The 25,240-nt window shown below is 36.1% G+C and overlaps 1 protein-coding gene across 1 annotated transcript in view; it reads right to left on the bottom strand.

Moving 5' to 3' along the window:
• LOC115222559 (sorting nexin-5) overlaps positions 1 to 25,240 on the bottom strand; it is a 99,275-nt gene that overhangs the window by 64,176 nt on the left and 9,859 nt on the right. The window contains exons 2-5 of the mRNA XM_036511613.1: positions 13,135 to 13,290; positions 8,990 to 9,088; positions 4,978 to 5,108; positions 1,356 to 1,431 (exon numbers count right to left, since the gene is read on the bottom strand). Coding sequence (XP_036367506.1) covers positions 1,356 to 1,431; positions 4,978 to 5,108; positions 8,990 to 9,088; positions 13,135 to 13,290 — 462 coding nt within the window. The remainder of the gene's footprint in view (positions 1 to 1,355; positions 1,432 to 4,977; positions 5,109 to 8,989; positions 9,089 to 13,134; positions 13,291 to 25,240) is intronic.

Below are 25,240 nucleotides of genomic sequence, written 5' to 3'. Positions count from 1 at the left end.
TTCTTATCCTCTTTCTACTTTTATTTCCACTAGTCGTTTTCTTCTCTCTCTCTCATCTCGTTACTCTACTCTAACGACCACTCTACCCTTTCTCTTGTACCTTATATACTGCCTTCTCATCCAATTGCTTTCTTTCTTTTTCCCTCTCAAAATAATTACAAAACGCTTCACTATCTATCCAACTTTGTAAATATCCGTAGCATAATGCAATGAAGTGTTCCCTGATGATCTATTGTAGTGTGGGCATCTAAATGCACTTAGAACACCTTATTGCAGGGCTCCAAACAACAATAATGGTGAAAAGTGCATAGGAACTTGCATTTATCCTTATTTCTCCCACTACACATTCATGAGACTTATAATTTTCATAATCACCTTGCATCTGTATAATTTATAAATCACATAGGCTGACCTAGACAATCTCATGGAATGTAATCAAATGGGGTTTATTTTTCAACACACCACCCGCTTGTGGTACACACACTTCTTCCGTTGGTAATGCAATGCTTGGCTCCCATTTGGTGAAGAAGCTTTCATCCTGTCAGTTAAAAAAGTCATCAATAGCAGATATGGCATTATTGTCATCACTGCAATGTTGCTTTCCGGCCAAGTGTTGTTTCATGTTGGGAAGCAGATGATTGTCAGATGGGATCTAAATCAGGAGACTGGGAGGCTGAACAACCAGATCAAAGTCACAGTCACACACAGCAGCCATTGAAACCAAGGACTTGTGGGCTGGAGCATTGTTCTGATGAAACAATACACCTTCCATCAGTTTTCCTGGGTATTTGGTCTTGATAGTTTTTCATAACTGCCTCAACAAGTTGGCAGTTGACATAATACTCTCTACTGATAGTGTGGCTCTTTGAAGGTAGTTAATAAATGCAATGCCTTCTGCACCCCCAAAAACTTAGGCTATCACCTTCCTTGTAGATGAAATGACTTTGGCCTTCTTTGGAATAGGTGAGAAGTGTTTTCACTGCATGGATTGTCTATTTGTTTATGGTTCAAAGTGATGAATCCATCACACATCCTATGTCAGAATTGGAATGTCTTTAATTCAAGGTCTGTTCAGTTTGGGTTGTCTGAAACTGAACAATATCAACAACTAAGAGCAGTTGGAGAAGCTAAAGTTTAGGAGAGGAATTCCATCATCAATATTTAATTATTATAATAGTTTCTGTGACTAAATAAAATCAATTTCCTGCAATACTCTACAAGCTTCACAATCTGTCTTATATCTAATTAACTATATCAAAGTTAATCATTAAAATATTATAATTCATTTAAAGTATCTGATATATATATATATATATATATATATATATATATATATATATATATATATGTCTTACCTCAACTTCTGACAGAAATTTTATCAATTGTTGGTCCTTCTGAAATACATCATGTGACAGCATCAAACGCAAGTACCTACAAAATACCAGATTATCTACAATTAATTATATTAGTTCAGAATATTTTGTGTCTTAAAGATCAGAAAACTTACTCAACCTGTTGTTTTAGTGCAATAAGGTCTAGCAAATTCTATCCCTCTTCAAGCTATACTCATAAGAGAAGCTGAATTCAAAACTGCTATCTTAGAAAACACTCAACAATTTTACAGTACCTCAATTCTTACATAAGTGGAAAAAAAACTACCTAATTGTTTACATTGAGGCAGGTAAGAATGAGATGTGATAAATGTCTAGTTTATAGTACTTGTGGTGTAGATCCTAAATGTTTAAACAAAGTCTATTTTCTATACATTTCTAATGTTTATTGCCACACACAAAGACTACTTTTTCTGTTAACCTTCCTCTGATATTGCTCCACCTCTTATGTGTCTATAGCTTGCACTGAGTACACCTAATGGAATCTCTGCCTATGCCTTTTCTACATATCAAGCAGGACCATCTCTCAAAAGGGATTTGTGATTTGTGTGTTTTCCTACTTACTAAGACATTAGACTTTGCTAAATTAACTCTAAGGCCCCACTTTGATTCTAGGCTTTGCTTCCACATCTGAAATTTCTTCTCTAGTTCTGGTAGTGATTCAGCTATAAGAACAAGATCATCAGCATAGAGGAACTCCCAAGGGCAGCCAGTCTTAAATTCAGTTATAGTCTGGGGGATTATGATGAACAAGAGGGTGCTGAGAACTGATCCTTGCTGAACCCCTACCTCTAAAATGAATTCATTGCTATACTCATTGCCAACCCTCACCTTACTGACAGCATTCTTGTACATGGCTTGTATCAGTCTCACTAACCACTCATCTATCCCTAGCTTTCAAACTGACCACTAGATAAGGAAGCAGGGGGTGGTATCCTGTCAAAGGTTTTCTCCAACAAAAGCCAAGTACAGAGGTTTATATTTGGTTAGATACTTCTCCTGCAGCTTACCAGAAATATAGCATCAGTGGTGTTTCTCCCTGGCACAAAACCAAACTGCATCTCATCTAGACTAACACTCTTCCTAATTAGTTGAGCTACTTAGAAAGAGAGTTAGTCTAGATGTATGTATGTGACTAAAGCCAGAATAACAAAAGAGTACTGCTGTAGACTCCAGAAAATATGGAACTCAGATCTGTCTGCATTTAACAAGACCATATCTCACAATACCTTTTGTAGTACCAGTGCTAGTACCAACATTTGGGATATTGGACTGGACACTCAATGAGATACACATCAAGACCAGAAAGGTACTGACCACTACTCGTAACTTCTACATTAACAGTAACACTGATAGGATCTATGTGAGACGAAGTGATGGCAGTAGGCACAAGGTCAGTTCAAACAGCCTTTGAATGTGACATTGTATCACCCAGACAACACCTGCTGAAGAGTAAAGAAAGAAATGAGTATATTCCATGCATACTCAAAAGTGAAAGCAACAACATCTTCAGGGTTGGGAAAGAACTACTGTGCAGTTACTCTGAGAATAAAACAGTCTCATGTGACCCAAAGGAAGCTTGACTTGCTAACCTAAACAGAAGATTGGAGGGAAAGCAGATATCATACCAACAAAAAGCAAGGCATGGGAACATATCTTGAAAGCTAGAGGGCAACAACAGCATTGACATGAAAAGCAGCCTCTCCTGGGCCTGCAATAGATACATTACATCCCACCTAGAAGGATATACTTTTGCTATTCAGGAACAGGAGATAGGTACTAAATTCCTAATAAACAAAAGAGACAAAGATACCACTCAACCTCTACATTGTGACAGAAGATGTCAGCTATACTATCTCAATGTGAAAGATATCACTCACATCAGCAGTAGCTTCCCTAAAATGTCAACGAGATACTACCTGTCCCGGAGGCATGATATAGTTGCAAAGACTATTTACAATGCTATCCATAGGAAGGACTGCCCTGATCAAAGGCATATCAGGACCAGCAGGTATTCATATCTTTAAAAACAAAGAATACTGGTGGAAAATCCTGATAAAAACATCAATTCAGTGCGAACATAACAGACCTGATAGTGTTCTATGGGACAGAGAACAAAAGTCATGCACTACTGTAGAGGTCAGCTGCCCAACAGACATGAATGTACAATATTGTATATATATCAATATATACATCCATATATGTGTATATATATATATATATATATGTATGTATATGTGTCTTTATGCTTGTGGTTGTCTCCTACCACCACTCAACAACTAGTGTTAGCTTGTTTATGTCCCTGTAACTTAGCAGTTCAGCAAGAGAGACCGTTAAAATAAGTACCAGTCTCAAAAAATAAGTACTGGGGTTGATTTGTTTGACTAAACCCTTCCAGGCAGTGCTCCAGTAAGGATGCAGTCCAATGACTAAAACAAGTAGATGATGAAAGATACACACACGCACATATTTCAATGATGCATCTGCTTTAAGTATGATACACATATTTTGAACTAATACTGTTCCTGTCACCCTAACAAATATATATATATATATTATATATATATATATATATATATATATATATATATATTATATATATATATATATATATATATATATATATATAAATAATCATAAAATGGTCTCCATCAGATCAACAAACAACACAATTGGACTACATCTAAAGCTTATTATTATTTAATACAAAACATGACATAACATTTATGTAACATAACAATTCTTACAGCCGTTTCTGATTCCGATGCCAATCGGTGCCTACAAAGAATTGTGAAAATAATATTTTTTCATCTTCATAAGACATTCGAACTAGAACATGGAGCTTCGTCAAAGTTAATACAAAAATGTCCAAATAAACAAAAGGAAGAAGGAATAGGAAAGAAAAAAGCACATAATTAGCATGACAATCCCTGCCTCCATCATGACTGTATCAAAAATATTCCGTAAGCTTCCTTTTCCTACATTTGTCCATTTGGGTCCTTTGTCCATATTTTCTTATAAACATTTATATACAGTCAACTTTGTTGGTTGTAGATATCCATATATCAACTGAACATTCATAAATGCCCAAATTTTGAAATTTCTTGCAATGCTACACACATACCTTTTATCTTTTACTTGTTTCAGTCATTGGATTGGGGCCATGCTGGGATACTACCTTAACAGGTTTAGAAGAACAAATTGACCAAAGTACTTTTTTTTTTTTAAACCTGAAACTAATTCTATCAGACTCTTTTGCTGAACTGTTAAGTTATGCAGATGTAAACAAACAGTGCTTGTCAAATGGTGGTGGGGAACAAAACACACACACACAGATACACACACACACAGATTTACACACACACACACATGCATATCGAACTTCCACATAATTTCTACTGACCAAATTCACTTTCAAGATATTAGTTGGCTCAAGGCAATGGTAGAAGACACTTGCCCAATGTACCACACAGTAGGACTGAACCTGAAACATAGTAAAGCATGGTTCTTAACCACACAGCCATGCTTGCACCTAAACTTCGCATTTATTTCTCATTATTCATGCATAATTCATAGTTTTACTTACTTCTCTACATTTTGACATTCTTTTTGAAACTCATCACCAATAAGAATGTTTGTATCACTTCCAAGTTGTCTCCTAGATTTATTTTCAGCACTTTTTGCATCTATTTCTGGCTTCACTGGAAGAGGCGGCACCTTGTGAAATGAAAGTATTAAATTAGATTATATAAATTAGAATTTGTTAAAGCCACTGATACTAATTTAATGTGGAAATTGTTCGTCTTTTATTCATAATCAATAACTTTTTAAACAATATCTATTTATGCACTAACGTAGCCATACAAAGCACTGATAATATAAATGTATGTAGTGCTACATACACATGACAGGATCAGTCTGGAAGCAAGGTTACTTATTTCAGCAAGAACATAATTGTTGGCATATTCTCAAACTTTTTCTCAATTATAAGATGTGTTCAATTTCTTAACTCAGTTTGGAATGAGTTGGGTGGTAGCATTGTTTTGGGAAGATTTGGATGTCAAGATACTAGTGAGTTTCCTGGACCTAGGTGGTAAGTTGGTGGTCCTGGATGTAAACAGAAGTGTAGGCAATGCCTTTAGTTTAAGGGTTATCTAAATCCCAACTGGACAGGTATTGCTTGAATTTCTTGAATGTTCCAAATCACATTTGGATTTTATTTAAATAAAATATTAAGTCATCATATAGGAATGACTTAATATAGCTAGTCAGCTACACATCACAGTTTGGGATCAGTCAGTTTGGACAGAACGCATTGACAAAGATCTGGTTATGGAAGCTAAAGTTTCCTTTCTAGCATGGTAAGTCTATACTCAGGTTAGGTATGTGGGAACGATTTATTGCAGCATGTCACTACCTTCACCATTTATTAGTATCTGCTTGGGTCATCCCAGGCAACCTTCTGAGCAGTGTCCCAGTCAGTCCCCATCTCTATGAGATACTTCCTTATCTGCCATAACCATAAGACATGTGGTCAATGAACACAAGCCATCACCCTAACTGGATCCTTAAAAAAGGGGAACCAGTACACAAGACCCAACTCAGAAAATCAAACAAGATGACCAAACAGTTGATGTTCCCAAATCATACAAATAACGGGACACATCCAAGTTTCTGAGTATAGTTGTTGGTTGAATACAAAATCTGACCAATGATAATCCACTGTGAAGTGTCCTGGTACCAAAGGATTCCAGGCAGCCCCTAGGAACACTGGACAGTGTTCAAGTTATACAACAAGACAGGGAGGGCTAGAGACCTGAAAACCTGAATGTTTGTCCTTTTGCTCAGATATCAGCAACAGTAAGTACCCTTTTTAAGATTTTGGACTTACAGCAAATGCTGCTATGGATCATGCTGCTGAGATAGGTGAAGTGGTCTACAACTTTGCCTTTCTCACCCACAACAGAGACAGACAAGATGGAGTCCCCCAGGAAACCAATAAAAGACTGGATCTTTGTCTTAACCCAAGAAACTCTTAGGCCAGATGGTTCCACTTCCTCACTTAGTGAAAGGAGAGCACTCCTTAAGACATTCAGAGACTCAACAAGAATAATTGCATCATCAGTAAAATCCTGTGATCCTGCTTTCACCAATGAGTGCTCCAAGACTCAACTGAGCCACCATCTGGCCAAATATCTAGTTCAAACAGGCATTGAAAAGAGTGAAAGCCAAAACGCAAACTGACAGACCCCAGATCTAACTGAGAAAAAAGTCACATGCTGAGCCCCCAATCTGAACTGCACTCACTGTTCTACTACACAAGGCCACCATCAGCCAAACCAGTTGGGGAGGTATACCTTGTAGTTCCAGAATCCTCCTGAGCAGAATCCACCAAATCAAATGTCTTGCAGAGGTCAACATAAACTGCAACCAGCCCCCACTGAAGATTCTGCCTGCATTTGATGAGTACACAGACAACCAGGATCCTATCAGTAGTTGACCGCTTTGGCATGAACCTTGACTGCTTTGGTTATTCAGAGGCAAGTAAATGGTTTCACACTCTGCTTGGAATAATCCTGACAAAGACCTTACTAGGTACTGAGAGGAGTGTAACCGCATTATAGTTGTTGTAGTCGAGGAAGTTACTGTTACCTTTCCAGATAGGGATAATTATGCCCCTCTTCCAATCAGGCTGTATAATGCCACTGCTCCAAATTCAGCAGATGATCTGCCACAAGAACAAGACTGCAGCAGGCTTACCTTTCTTAATCATCTCCTCTTGAATACCACAAACACCAACTACACACCTTCCCCTCTGCTGATTTACCAATGTAAGAACCTCATCTGCAAATGAGGTTTGTACATCATCTACAGATAGTGGATTACAGCTGACTAGCAGGACAGTCACAGTACTGAAAGCATCTTTGTATTCAGATCAGTACTATGCAGGTCCACCTCATACAATTCCTCTGAAGGTTGTACATGATTAGAAGTGTAAAGCTGACTCTTGATCTCTTCACAGATTCCTCAAACCTGCTTTTCTTTGTTGGACCTCAGTGATCTGACAACCCACATCTCAGACCCTGAAGCAAATTATCAGGGGCTCTACCCAGCCTCACCCTACAGCTGCATCCTACAGTGTAGAGGTTTCCCTGGAAAGGAAATATTTTTTGGCCCTTTCTTGAAAACCAATACACCCACTAGAAGTCGACAGCAGGATGTTCCAATAAGTTTTCCACATTTCTACAGGTCCAGTTGAAGGATCAGCCCCACGCAGCTCAAACCCAAGCTACTGCAAATATGTCTTGCTTGTACTGTTGTCTACTCTAAATTAAAAAAAACTAGTTGAGGTGTTGATGAGGAGAAGTCATCAACAACCAAAGGTAGGTTTCTCTCTAAAAAGAACCATAAGGCATAGCAACAGAGAATAATAGAGATAGCACTAGCCTGCAGATTAAAAGTGATAAGAAAAGGCATTATGAAAATGACCCTTAACTATTTCTTTTGATGCAAAACATGGAAACTGTATTATCAGAATTAAGGCACATGCTCTTAGACCTAGACATGAGGGCACAAAAGCTGAGGTTTAATTCTACAACTTTCATCTTCTATTTCCACCTGTCAGACTTTGGGTGTTAAATATATTATAGGACTAATTTGAGAAGTGCATTAATAGCTAAATTAAAACATGATTCATAATACATTTGATATATGTTATACAGAAGACTTTCTTGTCTTCTCTTAAATATCTGTACCATTCCACTTACATTCAATTCCTTGCACCTTGATGATATGCCTTGGCATACCTTCGCCTCCATCTCTCTTTTTCTCTCTTTCTCTCTCTCTCTCTTTCTCTCCGACTGGAGTAACTATGTATCTCCTCTAGAGCAAGACACCTGTTTCTGTCCCTCTATCATAGTTTAACTTCTCATTACCGGGCACAAAACCGCCTCCCTCAACACTACTCCCTCTGTCAGTTATGAGATCTCTCTCTTGCAAGTTACTTGGTGACCTTGCTGGTACTGGTACCATATAAAAAGTACCCAGTATACTCTATAAAGTCATTTGACATGAGGAAAAGCATCCAGCCATAGAAACCATGTCAAAGCTGACAATAGAGATCGGCACAGTCTTCTGTCTTACCAGCTCTTGTCAAACTGTCCAACCCATGCTAGGATGGAAAATAGATATTAAACTATGATGATGATGATTTCAGAAAGAATGTAACAAAATATCCTAAACACATAATAAAAGCATCAAGAGAAATATGAAACAGTAATACAGGTACAACACCAATTTTCCAAAGTTTTCTGGATTACTGATTTTTCACTTCTGAATTAAGCAAGTATTAAATTTACTTAAATAATTAAATAAAATACAGGCACTTCCACCTTAGTATATATGATAGAATTTTATCAATGATGTACTGTGCAAGGTACTGAGAAAATGGTCCATTCTGTAAACTAATTTAGCAGCTGTGGGAATTTTAAGTTTCTTCTTGTAAATTCATGCGGATTATAAGAGGTCCTGGACTATCAGTATCTAGAAAGTTGGTATTGTACTTATATATTGTAATATATGAAAGAAATGAAACTTACAATGAGACCACTTGTATCATTCTGGGTAGTGAGACAATGATGCAACCATTCAAAATCTTCATAAAATCTTTGCAACGACAATGCTTCTTCATTATCTCCCTGAAATAGATAAAATACTTTTCATAAAGAAAATGTGAGTGGGAGAAGCAAAAAGATATTTCCCAAATTTATCCAAATATAATTCCTTTGAGGGTCAATAAATAAGGTAGTAGCTCAAGGATGATGTTTTCCTCTCTCCCTTTAACTACCATACTCTGGATGTTCCAATGGGTTAATGATGAGAGGGTCGAGAAAATGCTTGTTCACAGAAGCTACAAAAACAATTAGTGGAAGCATGGTGCATGCAGATACTTCCAAGTTATCTTCGACTTCAAGTGTCAGCAGTAGCTGTGTGTGCGTGCGTGTGTGTGTGTGTGTGTGTGTGTGTGTGTGTGTGTGTACATGCATTTTGGAAATATATTGAAAGTCTTAAAAATACGACCAGATGTCCAAAATCTGATTTCGATTCCCCTGTTGCAATCCTTGAAAGCATACCAAAAGAATGCAGCAGAATAAATAGAGAAAAGTGTAGGGGCCCTCTTTGTTGCTAAAAGCTCATTTATCACTGTATCATTGGAATCAAACCAGTCTTGGTGTTGTCTCCTCTTGAAGCCTAACACCTCTGATCCCATTTTATATACTCCATCACAGAAAGATTGCCATGAACCTTCAAAATGAACACTGCTGCATCTCTTTTGAAACAATTGCAAAACTTGTGGTTGTTTTAGCTGCTCTACATCAATTTTCTTTGGTACTCATACACCAGTACTACAAATCTTCTTACGGACCCTGAACTTGATCTTGGGTGAATCCAGGTAACTTTATCCTTCAACTTATGATGAAAGAAAGTATTCCCAACAACCAACCCTAGCTCAGAGTACATTTGTAGCAGATGCAACCCATTGTCATTCACCTTTTCTATTCTGTAACACCCAAGTACATTCCAAGCACCATAGTCTCTACCACCAAGTGCATTAAAGTCACCAAGTACAACCAACTTCTCATTCAAAGGGTCAGACAGAATACTTCTTCTAAGCACCTTATAAAATGCATGGATATTTTCCTCACTAGCTGAAAGTGTAGGAGCATAAATAGAGAAAACAGTTACAAAACGCCCACAAGAAAGAGGGATCTGGAGTTTCATTATACGTGTATTTATGCTTTGTGGTTGTTCTAGGACTTTTAGCAAATCACTACTAATTGCAAACCCAACATCACCTTCACTTTTCTCTCCCTTCAGCTTCCCAACTAAGAATAATGTGAAACCTGCTGCTCTTTTGACAAGATGATTTTCATCTTGTTTTACCCTGACCTTTTTTAGTTGATTCAGTTTGAAATTTATAGGTAAGCTGTTACTTCCATCAGAAACAACATACCCAAGTATGCATGAACTTCATTAATACGTATAGAAAATTCCCTTTCATTATGCATACAAATTAGTTTGTTGGATGATTGCAGAAAAATACGACAGACCTAGAAGGTATTTTTGGAGGAAAAAGACACTTGACAAAACTTCAGTGCCCAACTATTCTTCAGGTAATATTTCATTCAAGTCACCCAATGAAAAATACGATAGATCTACAAGGTGGTATCAAAAGGTTTCCGGACTAATTATGTTTATTAAAAAATAACTTATTTACCTAGTTTTAACATCATCTCCTTCGAAATAGTCACTTTGCACACACCACTCCTGGCGTTCTTGCCACTTTTGGAAGTTGTTTTTGGAAATTACCTGGAAGTTGTTTTCTGTGAGTTGAGGACCTTCTATGATTCACTCTGGATCTTGACAACAGTGTTAAAATGCAAACCTTTGAGCTGTATTTTCATCTTGGGAAAAAAATGGAAGTCCACGGGTGCTAAATCTGGTGAGTAGGGTGGGTGTTGTTTTTGGTGAGAATCTCATGAATGAGGAGAGCTTGGTGACTGGGTGCATTGTTGTCATGAAGAATCCAATTCTTCGCATTCCACAGATCCAGTTGCTTTTGCCAAATATTCTCCCTCAATTGTTTCCAAACATGACAGTAGAACTCTCGATTGACAATCTGGCCCTGAGGGACAAATTCTTGATGCACAATATTGCAGATATCAAAAAAACAAAACAACAAGCATATTCTTGATTGAGCTGTGGCTCTGTCATGCCTTCTTCAGTTGTGGAGATGAAAAGCTCTTCCATTGTGACAACTGCTGCTTCATCTCAGGGTTGTACTTGAAGACCCAACTCTCATCACTGGTTATGATCCTCTACATAAAGCATGCTGACAGAGATCTTGACATACTTCGATGCAATGTTCTTTCTGCTTAGTGGTCAGCAGATGGGGGACAAATTTGGCAGAGACATGCCACATGTTCAATCCAAACGTTAGGATTGCTTACACAGACACCTATGACAGACCAACAACATCAGCAATGTCAGTGATTGTCCTCTGACGATGCTCATGCACAACTGATGAATTTTCTCCACATTTCTGGAGGTGATGCCAGAGGAAGGTCTTCCAGATCACTCCTCATCTTCCAGGGACGTTCTTCCACTTTTGAAGCAGCCATGCCACTCAAAACATTGTGTATTACCCATTACCTCATCGCTGTAAGCTTACCACAGTATGCTCAATGTCTCTGTGTTGGACTTCCAAAGTTTAATACAAAATTTCATGTTGGCTCTTTGTTCCAACTTCCTGTCCACGACAAAAGTCACAGATTATAGCATACATGTGATCACAAAAACACAAATTTCATAACTTGCAAAGTAAACACAGTGATGTCACTTGGCACCTTGCCTCATGATGGGCACTGCTAGCTCTCAATGCACATGCAGCCATGTGATTCCATCTGGTACACAATCATGCGCTGCCATCTGTTAGTGCACTACAAAACTAGTCCAGGAACTTTTTGATACCACCTCAGTAGCAAAGTCAGATAGCAAAGTGCATAGGGAAGGACTAAATATATCACTCTGGTTATCATCTACGAAGCCTCATCTGCTATTACTTCACAGATCAGATAATGGAACAAGTTAGCATTCAAAGAATGATTTGCTGCATTTTTCAAAAATAGTTTCAATTAAAAAAAACTCTGGGAAAGTCAATATTAATAATAAATGATGCAGACTGTAATGTTGTTTTCCTTATAAAAGAGAGTTCATAGTTAATGTAAATAAGGGTAGGCTGACTCATGCAGTTTCAAGCAATATAGAACTGACAGTTGCAGTATAGATTCATATCGTACAAGATGTTAACAATTATTAAACCAGGAGTGCCACCAATAAAGCTTCTGTCTACATCTCTCAGTTCCCTACAGTTACAATTACACATCTATATCTAAGCTTGTCTTGTTTCTAATATAATTTACTTTAAACATATCTTCCAACCAATCTTGCTTCCATTAAATTCTAAAAAGAGTTCTTATATATTGAGACTGAGACCTTTGGAGATATGCTGTGACTGAGAAGATCTGGCAACTAAAGTGAAATTGCAACCATGGCCGATACCAGTGTTGCATGTCCAGACCATTCAAAAGTACTCTTGATGCGTCAGACGATATGATATGCTTGAGAAGACCTGTTGAGTCAAGTAAAACCAAAATTGTAGCTGTAGCCAGTGACCCCTGAGTGGCTTCCATTCCGGTGGCACATAAAATGCATCATCTGAATGTGGTTGATGCCAGTGCCCCCTGACTGACTCCTGTGCCAGTGACATGTAAAAAGCACTATCTGAATGTGATCGATGTCAGGGCTGCTTGACTGGCTCCCATGCCAGTGGCATGTAAAAAGCACCATCTAAATGTAGCCAATGCCAGTGGCCCCTGACTGGCTCCCATACCGGTGGCACGTAAAAAGCACTGTCCAAACATGATCGATGTCAAGCCCACCTGAATGGTTCCTGTGATGGTGGCACATAAAAAGCACCCACTACACTCTTGGAGTGGTTGGCAAGCCTGGTGCAACTATTGTCCTTTCAGACATCAGTCAAACTATCCAACCTATGCTAGCATGGAAAATGGACATATGATGATGATGATGTATCAGCTCCTAACTGAAACAATAAAGGAAGAAACACTAACCCTTAACCTTTGCATAGGACAATAAAAAAACAATATACAATTAAACCTACCTTTAGTGATTTTATGGTAAAATTTAATGTATCACCATCCTTTACAGCTTTTAATACTTCAACATTGAATTTTTGATTATCTGCAATTTTTTCCGAATGTGTAAATGAAGAGCCATTTTCTCCGTCAGAAGCAGTTTCAATATTTTCATCAAGTGGCTGCATTAATATAAAAAGAGAATATTACAAATGAAATAAAAATCTAAAATAATTTAATGGTCTTAAGTAAGTCGTGCAGGAAACTTTAACTTATAAACCATTGATAACAATGACACTTACCATTATTACTGTCTGTTTCGTACCTGATTTTCAACAACTCTTTGTAGGATATGAATGCAAAGCAGACATTGACTTTACAGGATACAATTGCAGCATGGTATTTTTGAGCCAGTGTATTGGATTATGTCCAACATAAACACAGATATAAATGCACGCGTGCACATGTGTGTGTGTGTGTGTGTGCAAATACATATATGCACATACACTCACAGATATGTATGCACATGCTTGTACTGATATAAACATATATAAATGTTAATGCTGATACCAACTTACATGTTTATATATGAGGTGGGCTGAAAAGTTCATAGGCAACTACGTAGGAGCTGTAAAATTTTGCATGCATTAATTTCACAACTTTTTTATTAATAACTACATAGTTTCTTTCCAGGTAAACTAATATCTGACTGCTCAAAGAAGACTTCAGCAGTAACTAGTAACATAGTTTTATGATATTTCTATGAATCAGTATGTGAATGTCTGACAATTTGTATTAATTGATGAATAGAACCTATCTAATTATAATATCAAAAATACATATGTTGTGAACTTGGAATATGCGTTTATTAATAAAAGTTTAATAACGATAATCTTTCATTCATATGAACGTAACTGATATGAAATATGTCATAAATAACAGTGACAAATTCATATGACACCACAAATAATTGTTGTTGACAAAGAACCAGAGAAATTGTATTCACCTCAATAGACGTCATTGATTGGTTGAAATTGCCGAAATGCAAGAAATTAAACAACAAATAGCTTACAAACTACAGAATTTTCTCAAGAAAGCCAAGAGAAAAACACGTTTTATAAACACATTCTACCAGTATACGAAGTTTAAAAGTGTTTAGTTACAAAGAAATTATTTTTAAAATTTGCCGGTCAAAGCGAAAAGATCCGTTGAGATTCTAGGATTACACCCAACTCCACTTGAATCCAGGACAACTTCGTAATAAATTAAATATCCGGTATTTCCCTTCTTAATAAGTGAAATATCCAATTTATGCTATATTCATTTATTTGGTTATGACTAAATAGCTGTGGAAGATATTATGTAATAAACATTACATAATGAGCATGACTATATCATAACTGTCATCCATGCCTACATATATGATGTTTGCTTTGTCACACACAGGTTGTTAAAACACTTGTAAACCATGGAATAAATGTAATACCAGCTAATCTATCGTCACTTCTTACTTATACTCCATGAGGGAAGTAAGCCTTCTGGATATTTTGTTTGAAACCCATGATTCTACTGTAAAAATTTTCCTTCATACAATTTCAGACAGCTGGGAGTGTTGCCTGAGGTAAACACAAAGAATATCCAATCCCTTCTCACTTACTATACATACATACTGTGGTTGTGTGTATGTGTGGATACGTAAACACACACACATATATAATTATCTACACACACATACATGTCACTACATATAAATACATACATACACACATATTTGTATACATATATCATTCATGCATGCATCCATATTAGACTACACAGGACTCTGTATCAGTATGCAGCAGTGGGAGTTTAATGCAATTAACAATAAACACCAAAACCCGAATAGAATTTTTGTCGCACACTGAGCACATAGAATCATTTATTCTTATATATAAGGGTGGGCTGAAAAGTTCATAGGCTGACTATGAAGGAATATTGCAAAAACTGTGAAATCTTGCATTAATTTCAACTCTTCTTATTAATAACTGCATTATTCCTTTCCAGATAACTGACATTTGACTCCTCAAAGAAGGCTTTAAATGTAATTAGTTGTGGCTTCACTTGAAAATGGACAAAATTTGGCATTGTGGTGTTATCAAATACCTGCAGAAAAATGGTTTAGTCTCCAAGGACATTATGCAGACATGTTGGCTACATTAGAGAATGATGTTCCAGCTTTAACAACAGTGGGCAGCTGAATTTTGGAGGGGAAGGGTGTTTTGAAGATGACCCAAAGTTTGGACATCCTGCAACTACCAACCCTGAGGAAAACATTGATTATGTTCACCACGTGGTGATGGATAACAGGCTTTTGACTATAAATCAAATAGCCATGCTATAAGCATATCTCATATGAGAGTTGAGAATATCCTGCACAATGAACTTGGCATGATGAAGGTATCTGTTTGGTGGGTGCCATGTCTCCTGACACATGATCAAATGTGTACTAAATTGATTACATCATAGGAAAATCTGACATTGATTGAGGCAGATCCATCTGGTTTCATTGAATGCTTCCTAACATAGGATGAATGTTGGATTCATCACTTTGAACCAGAGACAAAGAGACAATCCATGCAGTGGAAACATCCCTTATCACCTTTTACAAAGAAGGTCATGGTCATTTCGTCTGCAGAGAAAATGACAGCCTCAGTCTTTTGGGTTGCAAAAGGCATAGTATTTATTGACTACCTGCATAGGGCCATACCACAAACAGAGAGTACTATGCCAACTTGTTGAGGTAGTTATGAAAGATTATAAAGACCAAATGCCCAGGAAAACTGTTTTCATCAGGACAATGCTCCAGCACACAAGTCCTCAGATTTAATGGCTGCTATGCCCGACTGTGGCTTTGAACTGGTTGATTAACCTTTCTATTCTCCTGACTTGACCCCCATCTGACTATAATCTGCCCTCCAACATGAAACAACACTTTTTTGGAAGATAGTAGTGCAGTGATGATGATGACGTCATATCTGCTGTTGATGACTTTTTTCTAACAGGATGAAAGCTTCTTTACCAATTGGGTTCCAAGCACTGCAACACTGATGGAAGTGTGTTTACCATAAATGGGATTATGTTGAAAAATAAACCTCATTTGGTCACATTCCATTAGAGTGTCTTAGCCAGCTATGAACTTTTCAGTCATCTGTCATATGTTTATGCAACTACCAACCTATATACACACACAAGCATGCACATCTTCTCAATCCTCTGTTGCACATAGACAGTGGTTATTTTTAATCTCTACCATTTTGACACAGCAGTTTCAGCAAATTTATTTACCAACTAGCTAACCATTTAGCTATTTGTTCATTTAATACTTAATCACACTAGAATTTAATATTATTAAGTTATCGCCAAGCTAACATGGCAGTCCAGGAAAATAGGACAAATGCTGCCATTGATTAGCTCCAAGAGGCCGTTGCCTCTAGCTGTGTCCAATATAACCTTCGAACAGGGCAGGTCAGCAGTTTCCCCTTGCTGGTCTGGCATCCACAGAGTAGTTTCAAGGTAGTTGCTCCTTACCAATGTGGAGTAGCTGAACCCAACAGGCGTTGCTGCTGACCATAATTAATAATATCCAGTACTGCTGCTGTAGTCTCCTTTAGAGAGGTTTAGAAATATTAATATTTCTAATTTAATACTAGTTTTGATTTAATTTTATTTCATGTCCCCTCATTTGAATGAATTTTGTGTAATGCTGCCTCCTTCTCATTCCATTTTTAGGATCAAGAGTTACTGATGTATATGTTTACATCTATGTGTATACACTTTGCCATTCCCCTTCTCAGGTTCCAGTCGAATGAATATTATGCTTCTATCACAAATTTATCATCTGAGTTATTATTAATCTGTGTCATTTTCTTGATATTTATCAACATTGCATCTACATCTCCTTGAGTTTTATTTTCAGTATCTTTTCCTTTCATCTACTACATAACTACACTCTAATCAAGATTTTCACACTAATGGTCATTTGATTCTTCCAAATCAATACACCCTTGCTGTCATCATCATTATCGTTCCTGTTATTTATGGAGTATCAACTGAAAGCGTTCAATAGGGTCACCATCAACACTTAGTAGCTGTCTTCATAGTAGCTGGTTTTGGTCTTGTCTTCTACAGTTGGATTGCTGCAACGTAGAACATCTGCTCAGTGGTTATAGAGAATGTCACCATTCAGTACCATGTACTCAGTCCATCAAGATTGTCCCCTCTCATCTCTGTATTGACTCTTGAACCATTACTTCAGAAACTGGAGATGTTGAGAGGCATCCCATGCAAACTAAGATGTGGAAGTCACCCTGATAGTGTTGGATACCAAGCACATCAAGATAACTGGCACTGCTCTAAGAAAGAGGAACAAAAATCAACCAAGGAAAGTCAGTGGGCCTGCAGCTTGGCACCTGGAGAAGCAGGTTCATGCCATCCAACAGTGTCATAGGAAACAGGCCAGTCAAATTTCTTGGAGTCTGGTTTGATCATCCAAATCTCCAAGTAAAGAAGAATTTGGATGATGTGACAAGCAGAGTGGCCAAACTCACCCAGAAATGAGGTAAGAGAAAGCTATCCTTGAAAGGTTAGCAGAGGTGGCACATGTATATATAACCTTTGTCATATTACCACCTAATGTTATGTCTTGCTCCAGTTCATGTCTGACTGGCCTGGAGTGCTTGCTTTTCCACTTTCTGTGGAAAGGATGCACTCCACTGGTTAGATACTCCATTTGTTATCAACACTGCTGTGAGGAATACTGGGCACGTGGCTGATGACATGCAGACATGCAATGAGGCTGTGACATCTCCAACAATTCTTTGACAGTGAACAGGTGTAGTCCCCATTTGTCAGATTCATTTACTCCACAGCTCATCTCTTTGATAGAACTGCAGTCATGGATCAGGCAAAGACCAAGACAAGGCCCTTGGCAACAGCTTTGTAATCCATAGGCCATCTGCTAGTTGAGTAGTGCAATTGGAGCAATTTCAACCACAGCATTCTACAGAGGGGAAGTTATGAGCAAGAATGACAATGTTCTGAAGAAAAGCCTGTGAGTTGATAAAAGTCAAGTGACTGGTCTGTCTGAGAGGACTTTTGGACTAGGGCTCAAAGAAAATTTCCAGAAATCCATAGCCTAGTAGTGCTGCTGGGGAGTATTACAACTTCAAGATAAACTCTATAGGTACAGAAGTCAGCCAGGCCTGGCCAAGATGCATGCTGAGTGATGAAAATGTTCCACATTCACTCATCCAGTGCCTGAACATTGTTCACATGTGGGTTTTATGTCAAACAGCTGTTGTCATGCATAGGAAGGATCTGGCTACTGGTTGAATACATTGTAAAGATAATTCACCAACTTCTTTGGCCTGGAAGGACAGGCAGTGTTTATCTGTCTGGTAGCCTTAGCAAAAGAGGTTGTGTGGTCAACCAGATTGAAAGAATTGAAGACTCCTTCCTTTTTGGCCATGACCCTCATCGACTTTTTCAAGTTCAGCTTGAAAAAGAAAGTGAAGGGGAGGGATGAAGTGCTACTTCCTAATATTTATGTTGAAAGATGTATGATAATGGCAAGCATGGTTTGAGTGAATGGGCCTACTCTAAGCATACACTTGTGGACTGAAGTAAAACAATATACAAAAAGCAATTGCCTTAATGGTCAAGGTAACAATGGTTTCAGAGTATTTCCATGAGTAGCCCTTGGAAATTTCCCTCTTAGAGGAGTCTTTGTTAAAATTTATTATTAGCTATTTTCTGTTTACACACTCTTTCATGTAATCTCTCATTGTACCATCCCAATCATTTTGTAAAGCCTTAGTGGTTAATAAAGAAATCATTATTTTTTTATTACTTATTCTATTGTAAATTCCATGGAATGGAAAATATTAAGAAGACCCCCCCCCACACACACACACTAACTAAACATAGACACACATAGAGGTATACGCATGCACAAATGAAAACACATACAATAGAAATGCAAAATATAAAATGGCTGACCGTTAGTAAGGAGAGACACACAGATAAGAAAGAAGAAAGCAAAGGACCACTGATGAGGTCACAGGAGTGTGACGAAAGAACTCGGGATGAAATAAGATTAAGATTAATGTAAAAAATAAATAACACTGAAGCAAAGTAACACCAAATATATAGTGCGTGTGTTTTTATTGGCTAAACTGGCAAAATGACCATTCCAAAATACAACAATAAGAAGACCTACTTAAAAGAGAAAGGATGATTTGCATTTTTACTGCATTCATAGTTTAGCTTTCTCCAAATATTCTTGACACTTGTTTACTTTCAAATCCTCACGTCTCTGTTGGTGTTGTCTTTTACCTCTTTTTATTATATCTTTTCAATGTTCCTCTCTGATCTGTGCTCTCTATTTTCACATCCTTTCTTAGACAGCTGCAACTGTGTTTCTTGTGAATCCAGAGTTTAGGATAAATTAACTCAGATAAGCAAATATCAATTTTTTTAAGAGAGCAGAAGATAAATAATTGCACCTATGTGTATGTGATGGTCACTATAAAAAAAAGATTAGTTCAATACAAGAAATACTTTACACTATCAACACACCACCACTGTTATCTGCTTTTCTCTCTCTTTCTCTCTCAGTATAACTGCCTCCCCTGTCCATCTCTCTATCCATCTTTTCCTTCAGCTAACTTTTTAACTACATAATAAGTATTCCTTCTCCACCCCACCACATGTCATTAACACTTCTCACACCCTCTTTTTCTCTCATTCTTTGCCTCTACCTTCAGCTGACTATTATTAATCACCATTCTCTAGTTCTTCCCCCTTTCTTTCTTCATTCCTCCCTATCCCTCTTTCTCTCATTCTTATTCCACCTCTCTAAAGGTAAATAGACAAGCAGATTATTATATAGATTATTATTATTATTATTATTATTATTATTATTATCATTATCATTATTATTATTATTATTATTATTATTATTATCATCATCATTATTATTATTAAGGCAGTGAGCTGGCAGAATCCTTAGCATGCTGGATGAAATGCTTAGCACTGTCTCACCTGTCACTACATTCTGAGTTCAAATTCTGCCAAGGTAACTTTGCCTTTCATCCTTTTGGGGTCAATAAATTAAGTATTGGGGTCGACATGATTGACTTACCATCTCCCCACAAATTTCAGGCCCTGTGCCTACAGAAGAAAGGATTAATATTATTATTATTAGTAGTAGTAGTAGTACCACCACCACCACCACCACCACCACCACCCCATTAAATCCAAGTCTTCTCCCCTTTTTTTACCATTTCTGTGTACTCTAGTCACTATTTATCTTCTTTCCTTCTATTATTCCTAACTTTATTCACATCTTATCATTGTTGTTTCTTTTGGTTCTTATTTGATTAATTGATCATAATTGTTGTTGTTGCTATTGTTATTATTATCATTGTTGTAAATATTATTTTTAAAATCACCTCTTCATCCTCACAAATACTGCCCCCACTTAGCTGAGAGAGCTTTGCCCTTTTTCCTTTGTTTTATTCTTTTTTATCTTGCAAATTACTTGGCAACTCCACTAGTACCAGTGACACAAAAAAGGTACTCAGTACACACTGTAAAGTGGTTAGTGTTAGGAAGGGTCTCCAGCCAGCAAGACCATACCAAAGCTGAGATTGAAGCACAATACATCTCTGTTGCTAGCTAGATCTTCTCAAACCAAACAATCTGTGCAGCATGGAAATTGAACATTAAATGCTGCTGCTGGTGATGATATGCATTGTTAGAAGGAAGCTGATCAGGTTCCTAGAAAGAAATGGTTTGCCCACTACAATGCAACATAGCTTTCATTCGGGAAGGAGCTGCCTTAGCTACTAAAACATTATAGCTGGGTACTGAAAAAAACTACTCAACCATTCAAATATGGATGTGATATATCTCAACCTTGCTAAGGTCATTGCCGGTGCAAACTATAGCTCACAAGAGATACAGTAGAATTACATGATGGTTAATAGAGAAAGTAAACTTTGCATGTGGCATAAGTGCAATAAATATTAAGAGCACATAGGAAATAGATGTTCTAGAATACTCAGGAAGCAGATACAGTAGATAGTTTCTCTTACCTAAGAGACTTAATGCACAGTGGAGGAAATGTTCTAAAAGTACTGAGTCATCCCATAAATAATGCAGTTTTTTCAAATGCATGAACTAAAAGAAAAAGGGGGACAGGATAAACTATCTGCTTCAACTTGCTATAAAAGCAGGTAATAATTTAACCTTGTCCTTATTCTTAGCGCAAGTTTCGAAGAGCACAGTTCAATTTTAACAGTTATTTTTTCAAAGCTATAATGGAACTAACAATAATGGAACTAACATATTTTGCTTAATGAGCTCAATTAATAAGCAATGGAAAACGTGAGGAATATTAATGTAGTATATGAGGATCGGACAATAAGCACAAGCCAGTGTAAACGATGGTTCCAAAAATTCCAAGCCAAAAACTACAGCTTAGAAGATGAGCCTCATCCTGGAAGATCTTTAGAGCTCAATGAAGATGTCCTGCAAACCCTGGTGGAACAAAATCCCATTGTAACTGTTGAAGAACTAGCAGAGAAGCTTCAATTTGGTCATTCAACAATGCCAGAAGAAAAACGGCCATCTTTGGTTTCAAGACAACTGAGGTTCTTCCATCAGGATAATACTCAGCCACATACAATGAGAAAGACATTCCAAAGGCTGGAGTAGTTTGAATGGGAAAAGTGTCCCATATATAATATATGTATAAAAGATATATATATAGAATATATATATGTATATAATATAAATACTATATATATAATATATATATATATATATATATATATATATATATATATATATATATAATATATATATATAGAATATATATATATATATATAGAATATATATATATATATATATAGAATATATATATATATTATAATATTATATATATATATATATATATATATATATATATAATATATATATATATATATAATATTATATATATATATATATATATAATATATATATATATTATATATATGTAAATGGATGAGTGAATTATCCTTTGTTTACTGTTAACATGGAAAATTCAATAAACAGTTACCAGGGTAGTAAAATTCACGCAAGTAACAAGGATACAACGACCTATTCAAAGGTAGAAACTCCGAGTTAATGTGCAGTAATTTGTATAGTATAAGTAAATAAATGGAGTTGAATGCAGATGCTATTCAAATTCTTTTACTTTCAACATATGCTTTGAAGACAACATTGGTTTTATTCCAAAGGGATAAACTGTGTAAAATAATGCAATCTTCTCATCAGGAAAGAAAGAGAAGCTATCTCAACTACAAGACATTATAACAATTTTGCTGACTGCATAAATGATAAACAGAACACTATTAAGTATTTTTAAAAAATCATTAGTAGATCCGACTTCAAAGGCAGACCCTAGGAAGAGAAGGGGTAAAGAAATAATAAGTAGAGAACAAATAAAGAGGGATATATTGGTTAAAAAATGTTCAAAGGCTTGGAAGTAGATTTCTCTATTGAAGTAAAGTGCAAGTTGAACTAAATGTTCAAACTATAAAGACTGGTAAAATTACTTATATGAGCTAAAGGTATGTTTCTGCCAGTGCTTACATTTGTAAGATCGCTCTATAAGTGTGCTAGCAAGGTGATTATTAGAGAAGAGAATATGGAAGAGTTCAGAGTTGCAAATGTTACAAAATCCTTTGCCCTTATCATAAGGGAAAGATATGGACAGGATGAACCAATATATATATATATATATGAACACATTATCTTTAAGATAGTATATTTTACATTTTATATCATTGTATCACATATTCCTAAAGTGTATGCATAGGTACACACATGACATGCAGGAAGGAACAGGGTTTAATGAAGAGTGGTGTGTGTTAAGAATCAGAAGACAGTTGTTTCACTCTTTAAGAGTGGTTTAAGGAAGATTTAACTGCTATTAAAAAATATTACATGCATTATTAAAGTATACCCAATATATTTTTCATGTATATTGTTACTGCAACTATTATATGTTATGCATGTGTTTTCTTCATTTATTCTATAATCCCCAGGTTATTCCTGAGATTTTACTGAGTCCATCTGGTATATTCATTTCATTAGAAAATCCTACAAATTATGCTCTGAAAGTCTGGTGCCTTCATAATGGTTGTGATGGATCTGTATTGTCTGTTTTTTGTGTTACTGGATAATTAATTATTCACTTTCTGAAAGTATTAATGAATATCTATGAAGTAATGCTAATTTCGAAAGCAACTGTTAAAATTAACATTATGAAAAAGTTAATTAACTTAAAGAAATATATGTACCTGTATAAATGTTTGTTTTTGAATCTATTGCTGATTATTCTGTTTCTGCTGAATCTTTTTTGTTCTTTGATGTCAAGAAAGTTATAGTTCAAGTATGGTTTTAATATTATGTAATTTGTCCAGTCCCTATTGAAGTCATAATCATCATCATCATTTCATATCTATTTTTTATGCTAGCATAGGTTGGGCAGTGTAACAGAAGCTGGCAAGACAGAAAACAATGCCAGGATTCAATGTCTGGTTTGGTATGATTTCTGTAGCTGGATGCCCTTCTTAATACCAGCCACTATACAGAATGTATTGTATGAACTTAATGTGGAACCAGCACAGTGTCATGGTTCTTCAGCTGGATGCCTCTTATAGTGCCAACCATTTTTATGTGGCACCAGCACCGGTGGGGGTCTCTGAGTAACTTCCAGGAGCAAGACCCTTGATTGGGGAGAAGTTAAAGTATAATAGAGATAAGTGTCTTGCTGTTGAGGAGATACATAGTCACCTAGTTAGGAAAGAAAGGATAGAAAGGGAGGGAGAGAGAGCCAGAGAGGAAAATAGGGAGACGTGGCTACCCTAATTGGGAAAGAAAAAAGAGAATGGAGGATAAAAAGAAGTTTATATACCCAACATGTTTGTGCATTTTATAGTTCAACTTGTGCTGTAGCAGGTTGCAACAAGCTAACCTGCTGTCAAACTTCAAATTCACTCCAAGTTTTTTTTAACTGATTGTTTTTACTGTTTCCATATTTTGTAATTCATGTGTAAATGATGCCAAGCCTGAGGTGTTGATAAATACTGTTTGCTGCTATTTCTGAAATCTGTTTTGTTGGTTTCATATTTCATTGCCAGAAGTCTTTCTAAATTAGAACTTCCTAGTAAGCAATGTTCTTTGTGGAATGTTTGTCATTTGGTACATATATGTTCACCATTACACATACAATTAGCTTAGTCAATTGTATGTAAGAGAATAATTGCTACATTAGTCTTTAATTTTAATGTGTGATGGTAAACCTGAAATATTTAGCATATTTAAGTGTAGTGAAGGGTCATCCTGATGTGAACATTGATCATGACTAAAGAGAACTTGACTAAAATATATATTTTGTATCTTATATATATATATCATCATCATCATCATCATCATCATCATTTAACAAACGCTTTCCATGCTAGCATGGCTTGGATGATTTGATTGAGGTCTGGTGAACCAGACTCCAATCTGATCTGGCAGAGTTTCTATATATATATTAATATCTATTTTAAAGAATATATTTATATTTGAAAAGATTATTTACATATATTTATTAATTAATTATTTTGTTATTGTAGTTATTTTTACCCTGATAAGTGGCTATATTTATATTGAAGTGATTTTACTACTACTACTGATATTTTTACTCTAATCATTTCTTAAATATAGCCACAAAACACGTGCTGTTATTCTACCAAATATATACGTTTTATTTATTATTTTGCACATTACTTAATCATCGGTATATTATTTTTTATCGTTTATTTAATATTTCTATTATATGTAATTTTTTAGATGGTGTAATTTAATTTGTTTTTTCTAATTTATATATATATATATATATATATATATATATATATATATATACATTATATTTTGTGAAATTTGATTTAGTATTTCTAAATTGAATTTTTCCCTGTAAGTTTGGAATAATATTCCCTCAAATTATTATTATTATATACATATATATATATGTATATATATATATACATACATAT

Source organism: Octopus sinensis, linkage group LG20 (assembly GCF_006345805.1).
Source record: "Octopus sinensis linkage group LG20, ASM634580v1, whole genome shotgun sequence".
Classification (NCBI taxonomy): Eukaryota; Metazoa; Mollusca; class Cephalopoda; order Octopoda; family Octopodidae; genus Octopus; species Octopus sinensis.
Note: the sequence above shows the minus strand (reverse complement) of the source record. Positions and strands in the feature narration are given on the sequence as shown.